Consider the following 13,481-nt stretch of genomic DNA (forward strand, 5'->3'; position numbering starts at 1 on the left):
TCTTCCTCTATACCAAACTAGTGAATAGCCAGGGGCCTGGAAACCCATTTCAACACTCTCCCTCCCAAAGTGATTATTTTATTTTATTTTATTTTTTTGCTTTTTGGGTCACACCAAACGATGCTCAGGAATTAGTCCTGGCTCTACACTCATGAATTACTCCTGGCAGTGCTCGGGGGACCATACGGGATACCTGGGAATCGAACCCGGGTAGGCCGTGTGCACAGCCTTACCTGCTGTGCTATCACTCCAGCCCCCCAGTGATTTTTAAAGAGATACCCTTTTAAATGACAGCACACCAGAAAGCTCCTTTCAAAAGCATGACCCGATTATGGACCAGGGCCACAGGAGAAGGGTTAAAATACATGACTTATCTGTGACCAACCCCACTTTCAACTCCAGTTCAGTCTGGAGCACAGACAGGTGTGGCCCCCAAGAAAACAAAAGAAAACACAGGTAACCTGCCTGTCATGTTACTTCTTCATGCTTTGTTCTCTCCACCAGGAGCAACCCCCACACGCACACACCTCAACCTTTTCCCCTTGCATTCTGCCTCTTACAACCTGTTAGGGAGTAATATCTGGACATGGTACAATTCCTTAGTGAAGATGCAAGAATTCTGTACTGGAACAATAGTGACACCTAGTGCCCAAGAAACTGTAAAAACATGTATTACTGGCTCCCCCAAGTTGGGGTACCAATAAAGTCGGGGCCATTTATGTCTCAGAACACTGGGTCTCAGGAATAAGAAAAAAAAATTGGGGGAGGGGGTTGGAAGAGGGGGGCGTCTGAACCATACCCAGTGGTAGGCTAACTCCTGGCTTTGTGCTCAGGGATCAGTCCTGGCAGACTGGGGGACCATACGGGGAGCCGTTACGGGGGTCAGCCACGTGCAAGAGAAGCACCTTCCGTACTGCACGATCTCTTAAGTTCCGGAAATAAGGAAATGAATCTTTGGCACTAAGTCTGTCCTTACACCTCAAGTCTGTGCACCCTAACATTTTTAGCATTCGGAGGGAATAACATAACAGTCGGTGTCTTCAATTAATGTTTAGATCATCACAGAAATAAACACTGAGTCACATCCAAACCATAAACAATCTTCCCCCCTTAAGTCTCTCTTCCCTCTAAAACGCTTCAAATACAAACAACACATTAAAAATCCCAAGGAATTCATTAACTTCATTTTTCTTTACATCACCTGGTTTTTAACACAATTGTACTGCACAATACCTGTTTAAGCTGAGCGGAAACAAGAGTCCCATTGTTCGCAGGGTACAAAACACAGCTTATCTGCATTCGCAAGGATTGCATTATACATGTTATCACATTATAACACAGTAGCAAAGCCAAGAACCAGCTGCTAATTTGGAGCTTCAATAAACAGATGTCCGATCTTTCTAGTCCGATCTCCACCCGCCCCTGGCTCTGGGCCTGCTCGGATTGGTGCATTAATATACACCGGGGGTTGGAAGGCCCCTTTTCCTTTAGTATTTTTCAGACAGCCAGAACTTTCCAAGTTTCACCCTCCACCCCCACCCCTCACGCCTCTTCCATGTTGTACTATCACGTTACCAGCACAGAAAAAAAATAAAGCTCCTTTTGTCTCTCCCGGCTGCCCCTTCATTCCATCCTTTGAACTAAAAACCCACGGAGCACCTTACACCAGCGCCACCCCCCACACTTCTCTCCGGCATGCTGTTTGTGAGACAGTCTGTTCTATCTGCGAGACTGCCAGATTAAGCCCCTGAACCCAGACAGACTCCAGTGAGAAGTCTAGTTAGTGTATTTCCTTAGATGAACCAGCCCCGCGGCGAATGAATGCCATGCGTACACCTGCCCCTCCTTGCTAAACATTCACACACAATATTACTTCGGGGTTGCCAGGGGAGGGAGGAGGGGAGGAGAGGTTCAGCAGGGTCTGCTTGCTTCCTACTGTAGCATGTGACTTTCTATCAATTCAAATCTTTTTTTTTTTTCCTTTTTGGGTCACACCCAGCGATCCACAGAGGTTACTCCTGGCTCTGCACTCAGGAATTACTCCTGGCGGTGCTCAGGGGACTATATGGGATGCTGGGAATCAAACTCGGGTCGGCCGAGTGCAAGGCAAACGCCCTATGCGCTGTGCCATTGCTCCAGCCCTGGCACAAGATAATTTTTATTGGATGAAACTTACGTAGAAAGATGGAAGGGTGGGGGGAGTGGAGGAGCAATAGCACGGCAGGTGGGGAGTTTGCCTTGCACATGGTCAACCCAGATTCACAGAGTTCCTGACATCCCAATATGGTCCCGCAAGCCCACCAGGTGTGATCCCTGACCACAGCACCAGGAGTAATAAGCCCTGAGCGGTCAGGCGTGGTCCCAAAAACAAACAATAAAAGATAGATGGGGGAAAAGGAAAAGGAGTGTTTAAGGTAAGTAAGCTTAAAAAAAAAAGTAAACAAGCAAGAAAAGAGACTTTAAAAATAAGCAAGCAGGGACTCTATTTGAGGAAGAACATGGGCTTGACCAGCAAGCTGATATTTAGATTTTTGTAATCAACATACAGCAAGTTTTGTGAAACTATGCCGTCACCTTCTTGCAATTATCATCAGCCACATTACCTTAAATTTTTTTTGGTTTTTTTGGGCCACACCAGCAGTGCTCAGGGCTTGCTTCTGGTTTCTGCACTCATACTTGGTGGGCTTGGGGGATCATACCGGGTCCCTGGGATCGAACCCAGGTCAGCTGAGCGCAAAGCAAACACCCTACCCGTGATACTACTGCTCTGGCCCCATGTCAGGGTAATTTCATGGAAACCAAGCTCCTGAGAATCTGAGTTCTGTTTTTCTGTTTTGTTTTGTTTTTCTTTTTGGGTCACACCTGGTGAAGCACAGGGGTTACTCCTGGCTCTGCACTCAGAAATTACCCCTGGCGGTGCTCAGGGGACCATATGGGATGCTGGGAATCAAACCCGGGTCGGCCGCATGCAAGGCAAATGCCCTATTTACTGTGCTACTGCTTCAGCCCCGAGAATCTGAGTTCTAAACCAAATCCCTGAGTTCTATCTACATTTCACTCCCATGACTGTACGTGCATATATGTGTGTATATGTGATGCCAGGGCTCAACCTCAGAGCTTCACACATGTAAGGGAAATATCTTAAATACAGAGCTACAACCCCAGCCCACGGTTCTCCTCTTAGAGAACATCAAGGGCAGAGTGCACACAGTCCCAACTATGACAGACTATGACAGTGCAGCCGAGGTCCCTGCATCTGGGGGGAAATCACAGGGGTCAGCTCCTCCCACCTACATGGCCTAAGGCACAGGAAACCACCTCCATGTTCATGGTACTTCCCCTGTCAGGAGTGATCCCTGAACACAGAGTAAGCCCTGAGCCCTTGAACCAGGTGTGGCCCTGCCTGCCACCCCCTTCTTAAAATAAAAAACAAAACCCAAACCCAGAAGGGGCTGGAGCAATAGCACAGCGGGGAGGGCATTTGCCTTGCACACGGCTGACCTGGGTTCAATTCCCAGCATCCCTGAGCACCGCCAGGAGTAATTCCTGAGTGCAGAGCCAGGAGTAACCCCTGAGCATCACCGGGTGTGACCCAAAATGCAAAACAAAACACAAAACTAAACAAAAAACCCAGAAAGCAAAAACAGAATGAAAGTTCAGCTTTGAGCAAAGCCAGATATGGCCCAAAAGTAAAATTAAAGACAGACAATCTAGTTAGTGGTAGGGTGGGCACTTTTAAGTGAGCTGAATAGGTATGGTCCCAAATGAGGGAGATCCAAGCTGAGCACTGAGTGCCATACTTTGCATAATATGCCAGTCTTGTGCCATCTGAAGGCAGAGGCTGAAGCGACAGTGCTGCGATTAAGGCACTGACCTTACACAATGCCACCACCGGCACTGCTCAGGGGTCCCCCAGCGCTGCCAGGAGTAAGCCCTGAGCACCGCAAGGTGTGGCCAAACCCAAAATCAAACCCAGCCTCAGAGGCAGAGCATTCCAGGCAAACAAGGCGTGAGATGGAATCGCAAACTCACCTGAGAGGAGCATAGACATCCTGCGGGCCGGAGTTCTGTGAACGCAAGGAAGGGGAGCCCAGGGCTGAGGTACAACTGCAACCCCCAACACCACAACAAAAATAACAAAACTCAAAAGACCCCCTGGATGAGGCTGAACACATTCCCACCTCTGTCTAAACGAACAAGACAAGAGTCCCTGGTACTGACCAGCACAATTCAGGCCTCAGTTAATCCTGAACGACCTGGACTTGGGATTGTAACACTCTGCCTCATCACTGCCAAGAACTCAGTTCACAGGAAGATGGTTAGTTAGAAGGGAACTTAGAAGCCAAAGACTCTCATTCCATTTATGAAGATGCTAAAATCCATAGAAAACTGACACTTCACAGACTCCTTTAAAAATGCAAAGGATAGGGGTTGGAATGCTAGTACAGTGGGTAGGGCGTTTGCCTTGCATGCAGCTGACCCAGGTTCGATCCCCAGCATCCCATATGGTCTCCAAAGCGCTGGCAGGAGTTAATTCCTGAGAGCAGAGCCAGGAGTAACCCCCCAGCATTGCCAGTAACCCAAAAAGCAAAATAAATAAATAAATAAAATAAAAAGGATGGGACCAGAGAGATAGTACAATGGCTAGGGCACTTGCTTTGATGTCACCCACCCAGTGGCCCACCGAGTTTGAGCCCAGGGATCCTGGTATGGTTGCCTGAGCACTGCCAGGAGTCACTGCTGAGTGCAGAGCCAGGAATCAAGCCCTGAGAATTGACAGGTGTGACCTCCAAGCAAAACAAAATAAAACAAAACACAAAATGCAAAGGATATTCTGTACTCCTTCAGTTCTTTCAGTTCTTCTTCTCTCCGTTGTTTTTCTATTAGCTCCTGCTGCCGAGAAACCTCATCAAGGAAGTTGGTCTCATCTTCATCCAAGCCTCTGACCATGTTTTCTGAGAATATAAACAAGGGACATTTTAGCAGGATGAAGGGGAAATAATGCTAAAAAGAAAAAAGTCTTTCCCTTTTCTTTTTTTAATATACAGTGGATCCTTCAGGGAGTTAGAATTTATAAACACCATGGCTCTTGGATAGATAACATGGCATAAAATCAAAGCATTTCTTCCATTACTAGATATTAGCACAGAATTAAAATGGATATTTGGAGCTCTAAACAAAACATTGAATGTGATACAGAAGGCAGAATTGAGTCTCCTTTCCACCAAATGAGCATCTGGAGGCTACATAATCAAGATCATTCCAGGGTTTATTAGAAAAGATATTGTGTAAGACAAAAAGGCATTTAAAAAAAATGACACTACAAGGAGAGGAAATGCAGGAGGTAAGGTGCCTGCCTTGCACACAGCTGACCCCTGGTTTGAATCTCTGGCAACACGTAAGGTCCCCTGAGCACTGCCAGGGGTCATTCCTGAGTAGAGAGCCAGAAAAAACCCTGAGTCCTGTTGGGTGTGGCCCCCAACGCAAATAAAAAAATAAAAAGATGCAGCACCAGGAGCTGGTTCAAAGGGCTGGAGCAACCCTGAGGTCAGTCCCTGCACCACATGGTTCCCCAAACACCGCTGCATGCTATCCCGAACACCAAGCTGTGGGCAAGAGAGGGCCTGGAGCACTGGGGTCTGCGTGGCCCAAAAACAACCTCCTCGCAGTCCAATAAAGCAAGCAAGCAAAGGCTTCACAGGGACAGGATAGTACAGTGGGTAGGGCATTTGCCTTACAAGCAGTTGGCCTGGGTTTGATCTCCGGCATCCCATATGGTCCCTGAAGCACCAGGTTGATCCTGAGTGCAGAGCCGGGAGTAACCCCTGGGTCATCACTGGGTATAACCCACAAAATCAGAAGGGAGGGAGGGAGGGATGGAGTGAGGGAAGGTGGGAGGGAAGGAGAGAAGAAGGGAAGGGAAGGGAAGGGAAGGGAAGGGAAGGGAAGGGGAGGGGAGGGGAGGGGAGGGGAGGGGAGGGGAGGGCAGGGGAGGGCAGGGGAGGAGAGGAGAGGAGAGGGAGGGAAGGAATGATGGATAGAGGGAAGGAGAGAAGGAAGGAAGGAAGGAAGGGCGGAAGGGAGGGAGGGAGGGAGGAAGGAAGGGAGGGAGGGAAGAGGCAGCAGAGTCGCTTGGTCTGTGCTCTGAGGCTTACTGAATTTGAATTGCTCCTCATATTCCTGCTGCTTCCTGTCTTTCTGCTCCTGTAGCCTTTCGTAGAGAGACCGAGGGTCATAAACCTCCTCCGGACATTCTGGAAGGAGAAGGCGGCCAGAGAGGAAAGAGTGGGGCGAAAAGACATAGACTTTAGAATTCTTTCCAACTACTTGGGAACCACCAGGGGCTTTAGCGATCAAGCCGCTGTGTCATCTCAGGGCAAGGACGACAGGAGAGTACTGGGTCCACGGCGACTCTCTGGCCGTCAGCAGACAGTTAAAGCCAAGGGTCCGTGTCTGAGGCTGCTGGCAGGACCAGCGACCAGAGGCCAGCCAAGGCCCACCTCTCCCGGGGACAGCGGCAGAGCAGAAAGGGCAAGGACGGGAGTGGTCACCGTTTCCATCTCTCCTCAGTTCCTGCCCCTGGGAGCGAAGCCCTCAGGGCTGGGGCGAGGGGCAAAGACCTGTAAGCCGGAGGCCAAACCGTGAGCCCAGAGACCTTGCGGATCCTCGGGTTTCCGGACCTTCTCCCATTCCTCTTGCCTCCGCTTGCGCCGCTCGTCTAGTTCTGCCTCCGACACAAACCTCTTTTTGATCACAAGGTTGCCGTCATCCCCTCCATCCATAGTGGAGCAGTAGAGCTGCGAGAACACAGACACACGCTGCAATCAAGATCCTAAAGCACAGACTGAGCTCTGCCTCACCCGGCCGCACCCGCCCCCCTGAGCCCCTCTGGCCTTGAGCTGCAGGTTCCGCAGTTGGTCGTGCGGGCCAGGCCTCCAACGGGTGAAAGCACGTGGCTACACTTCCCCGAAAGCGGTCCATGGTTTGATTAGCATGCTATCTCCAAAGCCAGCAAGAGGGCCTTGTGTAACCTTCTTTATACGTTGTTTCCATCACAAACTTTGCACTGTGGATATTGCTCTGTCCACCCATATCTGAAAGTATCATTTTTCTTTTAAGGGGGCTGGGGGATCTTGAGCCACATCCTGAGGTGCTCAGGGCGTCATAAGTGGCACCGGGGATTGGGACCAAGGGAGCAGCCACATGCAAGGCACGTGTCTCACCTCCCTGGTCTCTGGGCTTTCCAATGTTTGCGCTGGGAACCTCGGTTCGCCTACTTTTACTGCCAAGTAGGTTCAGAATGGAGCCAATCATTTCAAAGGGTTTTGAGCATTAAGCCCAGTCTGTACAAGGAAGCAATATGCCTGGAGGCATCCAAACCTTGGAGGAGAGCGTGAGGCTAGGGTTAGCTCTTCTGGTTTCCAGCTCCAGGTCCTGGGCACTGACTCCTCCAGCTCCTCCTCCTCTAAACTCCATCTGCCCTAAGGGTCTATTCTGGGTCCTTCTCTTTCCACTGCTACAAAGACCCCCACTGCTTTATACCGATCTCGGCAGAGGATTCCCCAATCCCAAATTGATGTATTCCGACCAGACCTCTTTAGAAAGGAGGGGAGATAAAATGAAGCCCAGGGAGGATGCATTACTCCATCGACGACGCGAAACATTTCTGCTGCTCCTTTGTTGTTGACTTTGCTTTGAAAGAACTATACGGAATTAACTCTCTACTCAAACATGTTGTGTTACTTTGCAAAGCTACGCTCTAACGAGGAAGTAAGTATTCTGCACAACTCGGGAATCAACTTCGATCCCGCTTAAGATGACCCCAAATAACAAAAAATAATAAATAAATCTCCTCTGCTGGCATGAAAACAAAATACCTACCATTGACTGAGCTCTTAGGATTTTTTTTTATCAATCTCATTTATTGTCATATTGACCCTGCAAGAAAATATTAGCTCTTAAATCAGTGTCCAAATTTAAAAAAAAATTAAGAATCACCAAACTTCTAAAAACTTCTAATTTTTGAACAAATTAACTAAAAATCAATTAACCGTTAAAAAAAATAGCCCTTTACAGGTAAGAAACTGAGGCTGAGAGAAGTTCTGTCACTTGCTTGTTTGTCTAAGGTGATGAAAGTAGGGGCAAGTAGAGCTGAGAATCAGATCCAGGCCCAATGCGGCTGACCTGGGTTCAAGTCCTGCCATCCCATAGGATCCCATTACCCCTGCCAGGAGTGCTCCTTGAGAACAACACCAAGAATGATCTCCTGGGCATTGCTGGGTATGGCCAAAAAAATAAAAAAGTGTTGGGGATGGGAGTGGGGGGAAGGGGGCACTTTCACCCTTGCTTTGCCTTTTCTAATTTCTTTCTCATTTTTCCCTCTGTCACACCTAAAAGTGCTTGGGTACCCCTGGCCTCCGGCAAGCAAAGCACCCCGTGGCCCCAGAAGCCTCATCACCATCCCTCTGATTCCTTAGACAAGGTAACAGTGCTGAGACTGCTCAAGGGACGCTCTTACTGCTCTTATTTTTATTTTTTGCTTTTTGGGTCATACCTGGCCATACTCAAGGATTATTCTCGGCTCTGCATTCAGGAATGACTCCTGGCGGTGCTGGGCGAGAGGGGGGGGACCATATGGGATGCCGGGGATCGGATCCAGCTCGGCTGTGTGAAAGGCGAACACCCTACCTGCTGTCCTATTGCTCGGGCCCCATTATTGCTCTTATTTAATTGTGACTAAAACAACATTTTCATTTCCTCCAGACGAAAAAGAAACTGAGAACGCAAATCCAAAAGCTGAGAAAGAGTGGCCCGCCCCAGCCCCCCTGCTGCTCAGGTCTGGGTCAACAGAGGCGAGAATTTCTGGCGGGGGAGCCAGTGCTCCCTCAGAAGCTCCACATCCCAGACACTTCTCACTTCCCATCACTCAGGGTCTTCAGCTAAGGCCCATTCTAGAAACAAAACTGGTTAGTCTCTGCGCCAAAAATCCCTCAAGTTCTGCAAAAGGACCTCTTGTGAAATAAAAGAGTCAACATCTTTTTTTTTTTTCCCCTTGAGTGAATACTTGCTTAAATGTTCTAGGGAAAGAAAATGACAACTGTGCAGGATCCTATGGGTGGGGGCGACACGCCGAAACTCCAGCCTTGTTTATGCTGTTAGACGAGGCACTCATTCAGCACCACGTATTAATTTTCTGACTTCTTCCCCAGTCCTGAATTTCCAGGTAAATAATCCGAAGGAAGAAGAGTCCTGATGAAGGTCCACCTAAAACGACTCTCCCTCGGACATCTATCTAATTCCAGACTGGGGGCTGGAGAGAGAGCACAGCGGGCAGGACACCTGCCTTGAGTGCAGCAACCTAGCTTCCATCCCCAGCATCCCACGGGGTCCCCTGAGCCCCTGATCAGGAGCGATCCCTGAGTGTAGCAGAGCCAGGAGTAATCCCTGAGTATCACCAGGTGTGGCCCAGAAATCAAAATAAACAAACCCAGATACCCAGACTTATATCCAAGCTGTATGTGAAAATTTAAAGGGGGGAGGGGAGGAGATACTCTAACTACTCTAACGCCAGGGGCCATCCAGAGCACAGGGCAATGAACAGCTCCTGAACACTCCTGAATGTGGCCCTAACACACACACACAAACACACACACACACACACACACACACACACACACACAAAACGATTTTTTTAAATAAAGTAAAAACTTCAAGAAGGGGATCAGAGAGATAGTCTAGGAGTTAAGACACCTGCCTTGCATGCAGAGAACTCCATTCAATCCCTGGCATCTCATGGCACCCCAGAGCACAGTTTGGGGTGTCCCCTAAGTACCACCGAGTGTGGCCCCCAAGTTCCCTTTTTGCAAAATTTTAAGATTCCTCCCACATGACTTTCTCTCAGATTTAATCAGCAGGATAACTCTTTTCTTTCTTTCTTTCTTTTTGGGTCACACCCAGCAATGCTCAGGGGTTACTCCTGGTTCTGCACTCAGGAATTACTCCTGGTGGTACTTGGGGGACCATATGGGATGCTGGGAATCAAACCTGGGTCGGCCGCGTGCAAGGCAAACACCCTACTCACTGTACTATTGCTCCAGCCTCATCAGCAGGATAACTCTTAAACAGAAAATTTGTTTTTCTTTGACTTCCAAGCATAAGTTCAATTCACTGGGACTATGCAAAAGAAACCAAATTCCTTTCATAACCCACCATTGCTTCAATTACCTGGAGACAACCCTCCTGCACCTTCTAATTTGCAGTTTTTTTCTTGGCTGAACAATACTAGTTCCTTTGATCTTTTAACATGGAGAAAAGTGACAGTGTCTCACAGAAGGGAGCAAAGCAGGCTGAGAATATTTAAGCCTGGGGTAGATATGCCACTGGCATTCCATGGAATACATCTCTTCATTCTCACTTTACATTCTGAAAAATGAAACAATCTTCCCAATACTTCAAAATAAAACCTAGATTCTTTCATGTTTCTAAATTAGAATTCAGATATCAATACACTCCTCCTTCAGAAACACTCAGGTCATTCCAGAGTCAAAATGTTCCTTATTGCGGGGGCTGGAGCAATAGCACAGCAGGTAGGGCATTTGCCTTGCACGCGGCTGACCCAGGTTCGATTCCCGGCATCCCATATGGTCCCCCGAGCACCGCCAGGAGTGATTTCTGAGTGCAAAGCCAGGAGTAAACCCTGAGCATCGCTGGGTGTGACCCAAAAAAAAAAAAGAAAAAAAAAATGTTCCTTATTGCAAGAGACCTGCAAACTCTACAATACTGACAGTCACAAGGGTGCCCACCGAGTTAGCTGGAAAGTAGCACAGAAGCCCACTAAGTTCAATAAACAAAACACTAACACAGAAGACTCAACTAGCAACAACAGCTTAGTAAACCCTCAAGACAAGGAATTAATGTCCCCTTGGTGAGATATAATTTCCACAAATTTTCGTTTAGTTTTTTGTTGTTAACTCCTTTCGTCATTTGTTTCTAACCAGCAATATAAAATAGATTATTGGGCTGGAGCAACAGCACAGCGGGTAGTGCGTTTGCCTTGCACGCGGCCGACCCGGGTTCAATTCCCAGCATCCCATATGGTCCCCTGAGCACCGCCAGGGGTAATTCCTGAGTGCAGAGCCAGGAGTAACCCCTTTGTCGGGTGTGACCTAAAAAGCAAAAAATAAAATAAAATAAAATAGATTATTTGGTGCCTGCTAAGAGGGCAGATTTGGAGCGGTGGTTGGGAAAATGTGGACAATGGTGGAGGGACAGTCACAGAGGTGATGGAATTGGGGTTGGAATATTGGAATATTCAATGCCTGTAATGAAGAGGTCATGAACAACTTTGTAAGTCAGTGTTTCAATAAAGGAGGAAATTGTTAAATCTTACTATCGATAAACGTTGCCAAGAAGTTAAGCTTCACATTTTACTGACACCACTTAAATGAATCCAATCAATATGAAGTCAGCACCTTTGGCAGTAGTGTCTTTACAGGGGGAAGGAAATCATGTGTGAGAATGTTTACAGACAGTCTGCAGCAGCGAGACCTTAGTTCAACCCTGGCTCTGCCACTCAGAGCTTGCAGGAACCTTGGTTTCCTCATTCACAGACTTAAGCTCGTCCAAAGGGGTGAAAGCAGTACCACACGACATAAAACATTAAGTGAAGATACACAAGACCAGTTCACGTAAAAATACTTAGCAATACGATGAGTAGAATGCTTGCCTTGCACGTGGCTGCTCCGGATGTGATCCCTGGCATCCCATATGGTTTCCCAAGCCCCCAGGAGTGACTCTTGAGTGCAGACCCAGGAGTAACTGAGCATTGCCAGTAAGGCTCAAAAACAAAACAAAACAAAAAATAGTTTGCTCAATCTCTGGCATCTTCTTTAAGCAAATGTTTATATGGCATTATTACAAGGAAGTGTGTTCAACTTCAGATAGGTTACAGGAGAAAACAACTATTTTTCACTCAAGGAGTGGAAGAAAAATAAATCAACTGCCACAACATCTGAAGTTCAGAAAAGGATCCCATCAAACAGAAATTAGGAAAACTTGCATATTGATATAATTTGGTTATTTTTCTATTTTCCCTTTAGTGTAAGTCTCTGTTTTACTTGATTAGTAGCTCAATTTAAATAAATTCAAAATTGGGGTCGGAGAGATAGGTATGGTGGGTAGGATATTTGCTTTGCATGCACAGAACCCAGTTCAACCCCGGGCATCCCATATGGTCCCCTGAGCCTGCCAGGAGTGATCCCTGAGCTTAGGGGTGAGTGTGGCCCCACACAAAAACAAAACACTCAAAATTGTGCTGAATTCAGTGTCCAGCACTGTGCCAAATTCAAAAGGGTACATAAAGGATATGTCTTTTTTTTTTTTTTAATTTTGGGGTTTGGGGACATACCTGGCTGTACTCAGGGTATACAGTGGCTCTGTGCCCAGGGATAACTACTGATGAGGCTTGGAGGACCAAATGGAGTGCCAGGGACCCAACCCAGATCAGCCCTGTACAAAGTAAGTACCCTATCTCTCTACTATCTCTCTGGCCCCAAAGCTTTAAGCACTGATACTCCTGCACCTATTAATACTCATTAACACTAATACTAATTAATAGGTGCCCAGAGAGGGCATCTCAGCCCTCTACTGTCTCTCTAGCCCCCATCTTTTTTCCTTAAAAGAAATGCTCTGGAGGGCAGAGAGTTAACAGATAGAGCACTTGCCTTGCACATGGTTGAGCCAAGTGTATCCCTGGCACCCCATGTGATCCCAAGGTCCGCTCAGTCATCCCTGAGCAGACTTGGGAGTAATCCCGGAGCCCAATCCCCCCAAGTGCTCTGTCCTTTCTACTCTCCCCTTCTTAGGGCTTCATTGGTGTGATCTAGTGTATCCCATTCACTTCCCTGTTACTTCTACCAGTCATTTAGTACCCATGGAGCACTCGCCCATTGGGTTTTATTATTCATGACTATTTCCACAGCTCTCTGAAACTGCAAAGTACTTATTATTAGCACACTGCCTGGCATTAGGTTAGGTCTATAATGAATACTTACGAAATAAATCAACCGCGAGAGACTGGAAGAGTGTAAGAAGGAAAACTCTCCCTTGAGGATTCTGTGTGTGTATGTGTGTGCATGTGTGTGTGTTTTGGCTTTTTTGGATTACACCCAGTAATGCACAATAGTTACTCCTGGTTCATACACTCAGGAATCACTCCTGGCGGTGCTCAGGGGAATATGGGATGCTGGGAGTAGAACCTGGGTCGGCCGTGTGCAAGGCAAACGCCCTACCCGCTGTACTATCGCTCCAGCCCCTCCCTTGAGGATTCTGAAACACTGTTCAATGGAAGCCAGAGAGAATGGCAGGTGTTAAATGAGCATTTACTAAAGTTTCTATGTCCCATGGGGAACGCCAAGCCCCCCACACACTCTGCGCAGTAGAACTCAGGGCCAAAACGTTCTTATAGAACTGAGAGTGTCGGG

The 13,481-nt window shown here is 47.6% G+C and overlaps 1 protein-coding gene across 2 annotated transcripts in view; it reads right to left on the minus strand.

Annotated features, from left to right (window-relative positions):
• The window catches only part of PSME3IP1 (proteasome activator subunit 3 interacting protein 1), a 36,389-nt gene that overhangs the window by 15,081 nt on the left and 7,827 nt on the right, over positions 1-13,481 (minus strand). For both annotated transcript variants that reach the window (XM_056137204.1, XM_056137203.1), the window contains exons 2-4: positions 6,656-6,797; positions 6,156-6,254; positions 4,833-4,955 (exon numbers count right to left, since the gene is read on the minus strand). In XM_056137204.1, the coding sequence (XP_055993179.1) occupies positions 4,833-4,955; positions 6,156-6,254; positions 6,656-6,782 (349 nt within the window). In that variant the 5' untranslated portion in view covers positions 6,783-6,797. The remainder of the gene's footprint in view (positions 1-4,832; positions 4,956-6,155; positions 6,255-6,655; positions 6,798-13,481) is intronic.

This window comes from Sorex fumeus, unplaced genomic scaffold, assembly GCF_029834395.1.
Source record: "Sorex fumeus unplaced genomic scaffold, SorFum_2.1 ptg000122l, whole genome shotgun sequence".
Lineage (NCBI taxonomy): Eukaryota > Metazoa > Chordata > Mammalia > Eulipotyphla > Soricidae > Sorex > Sorex fumeus.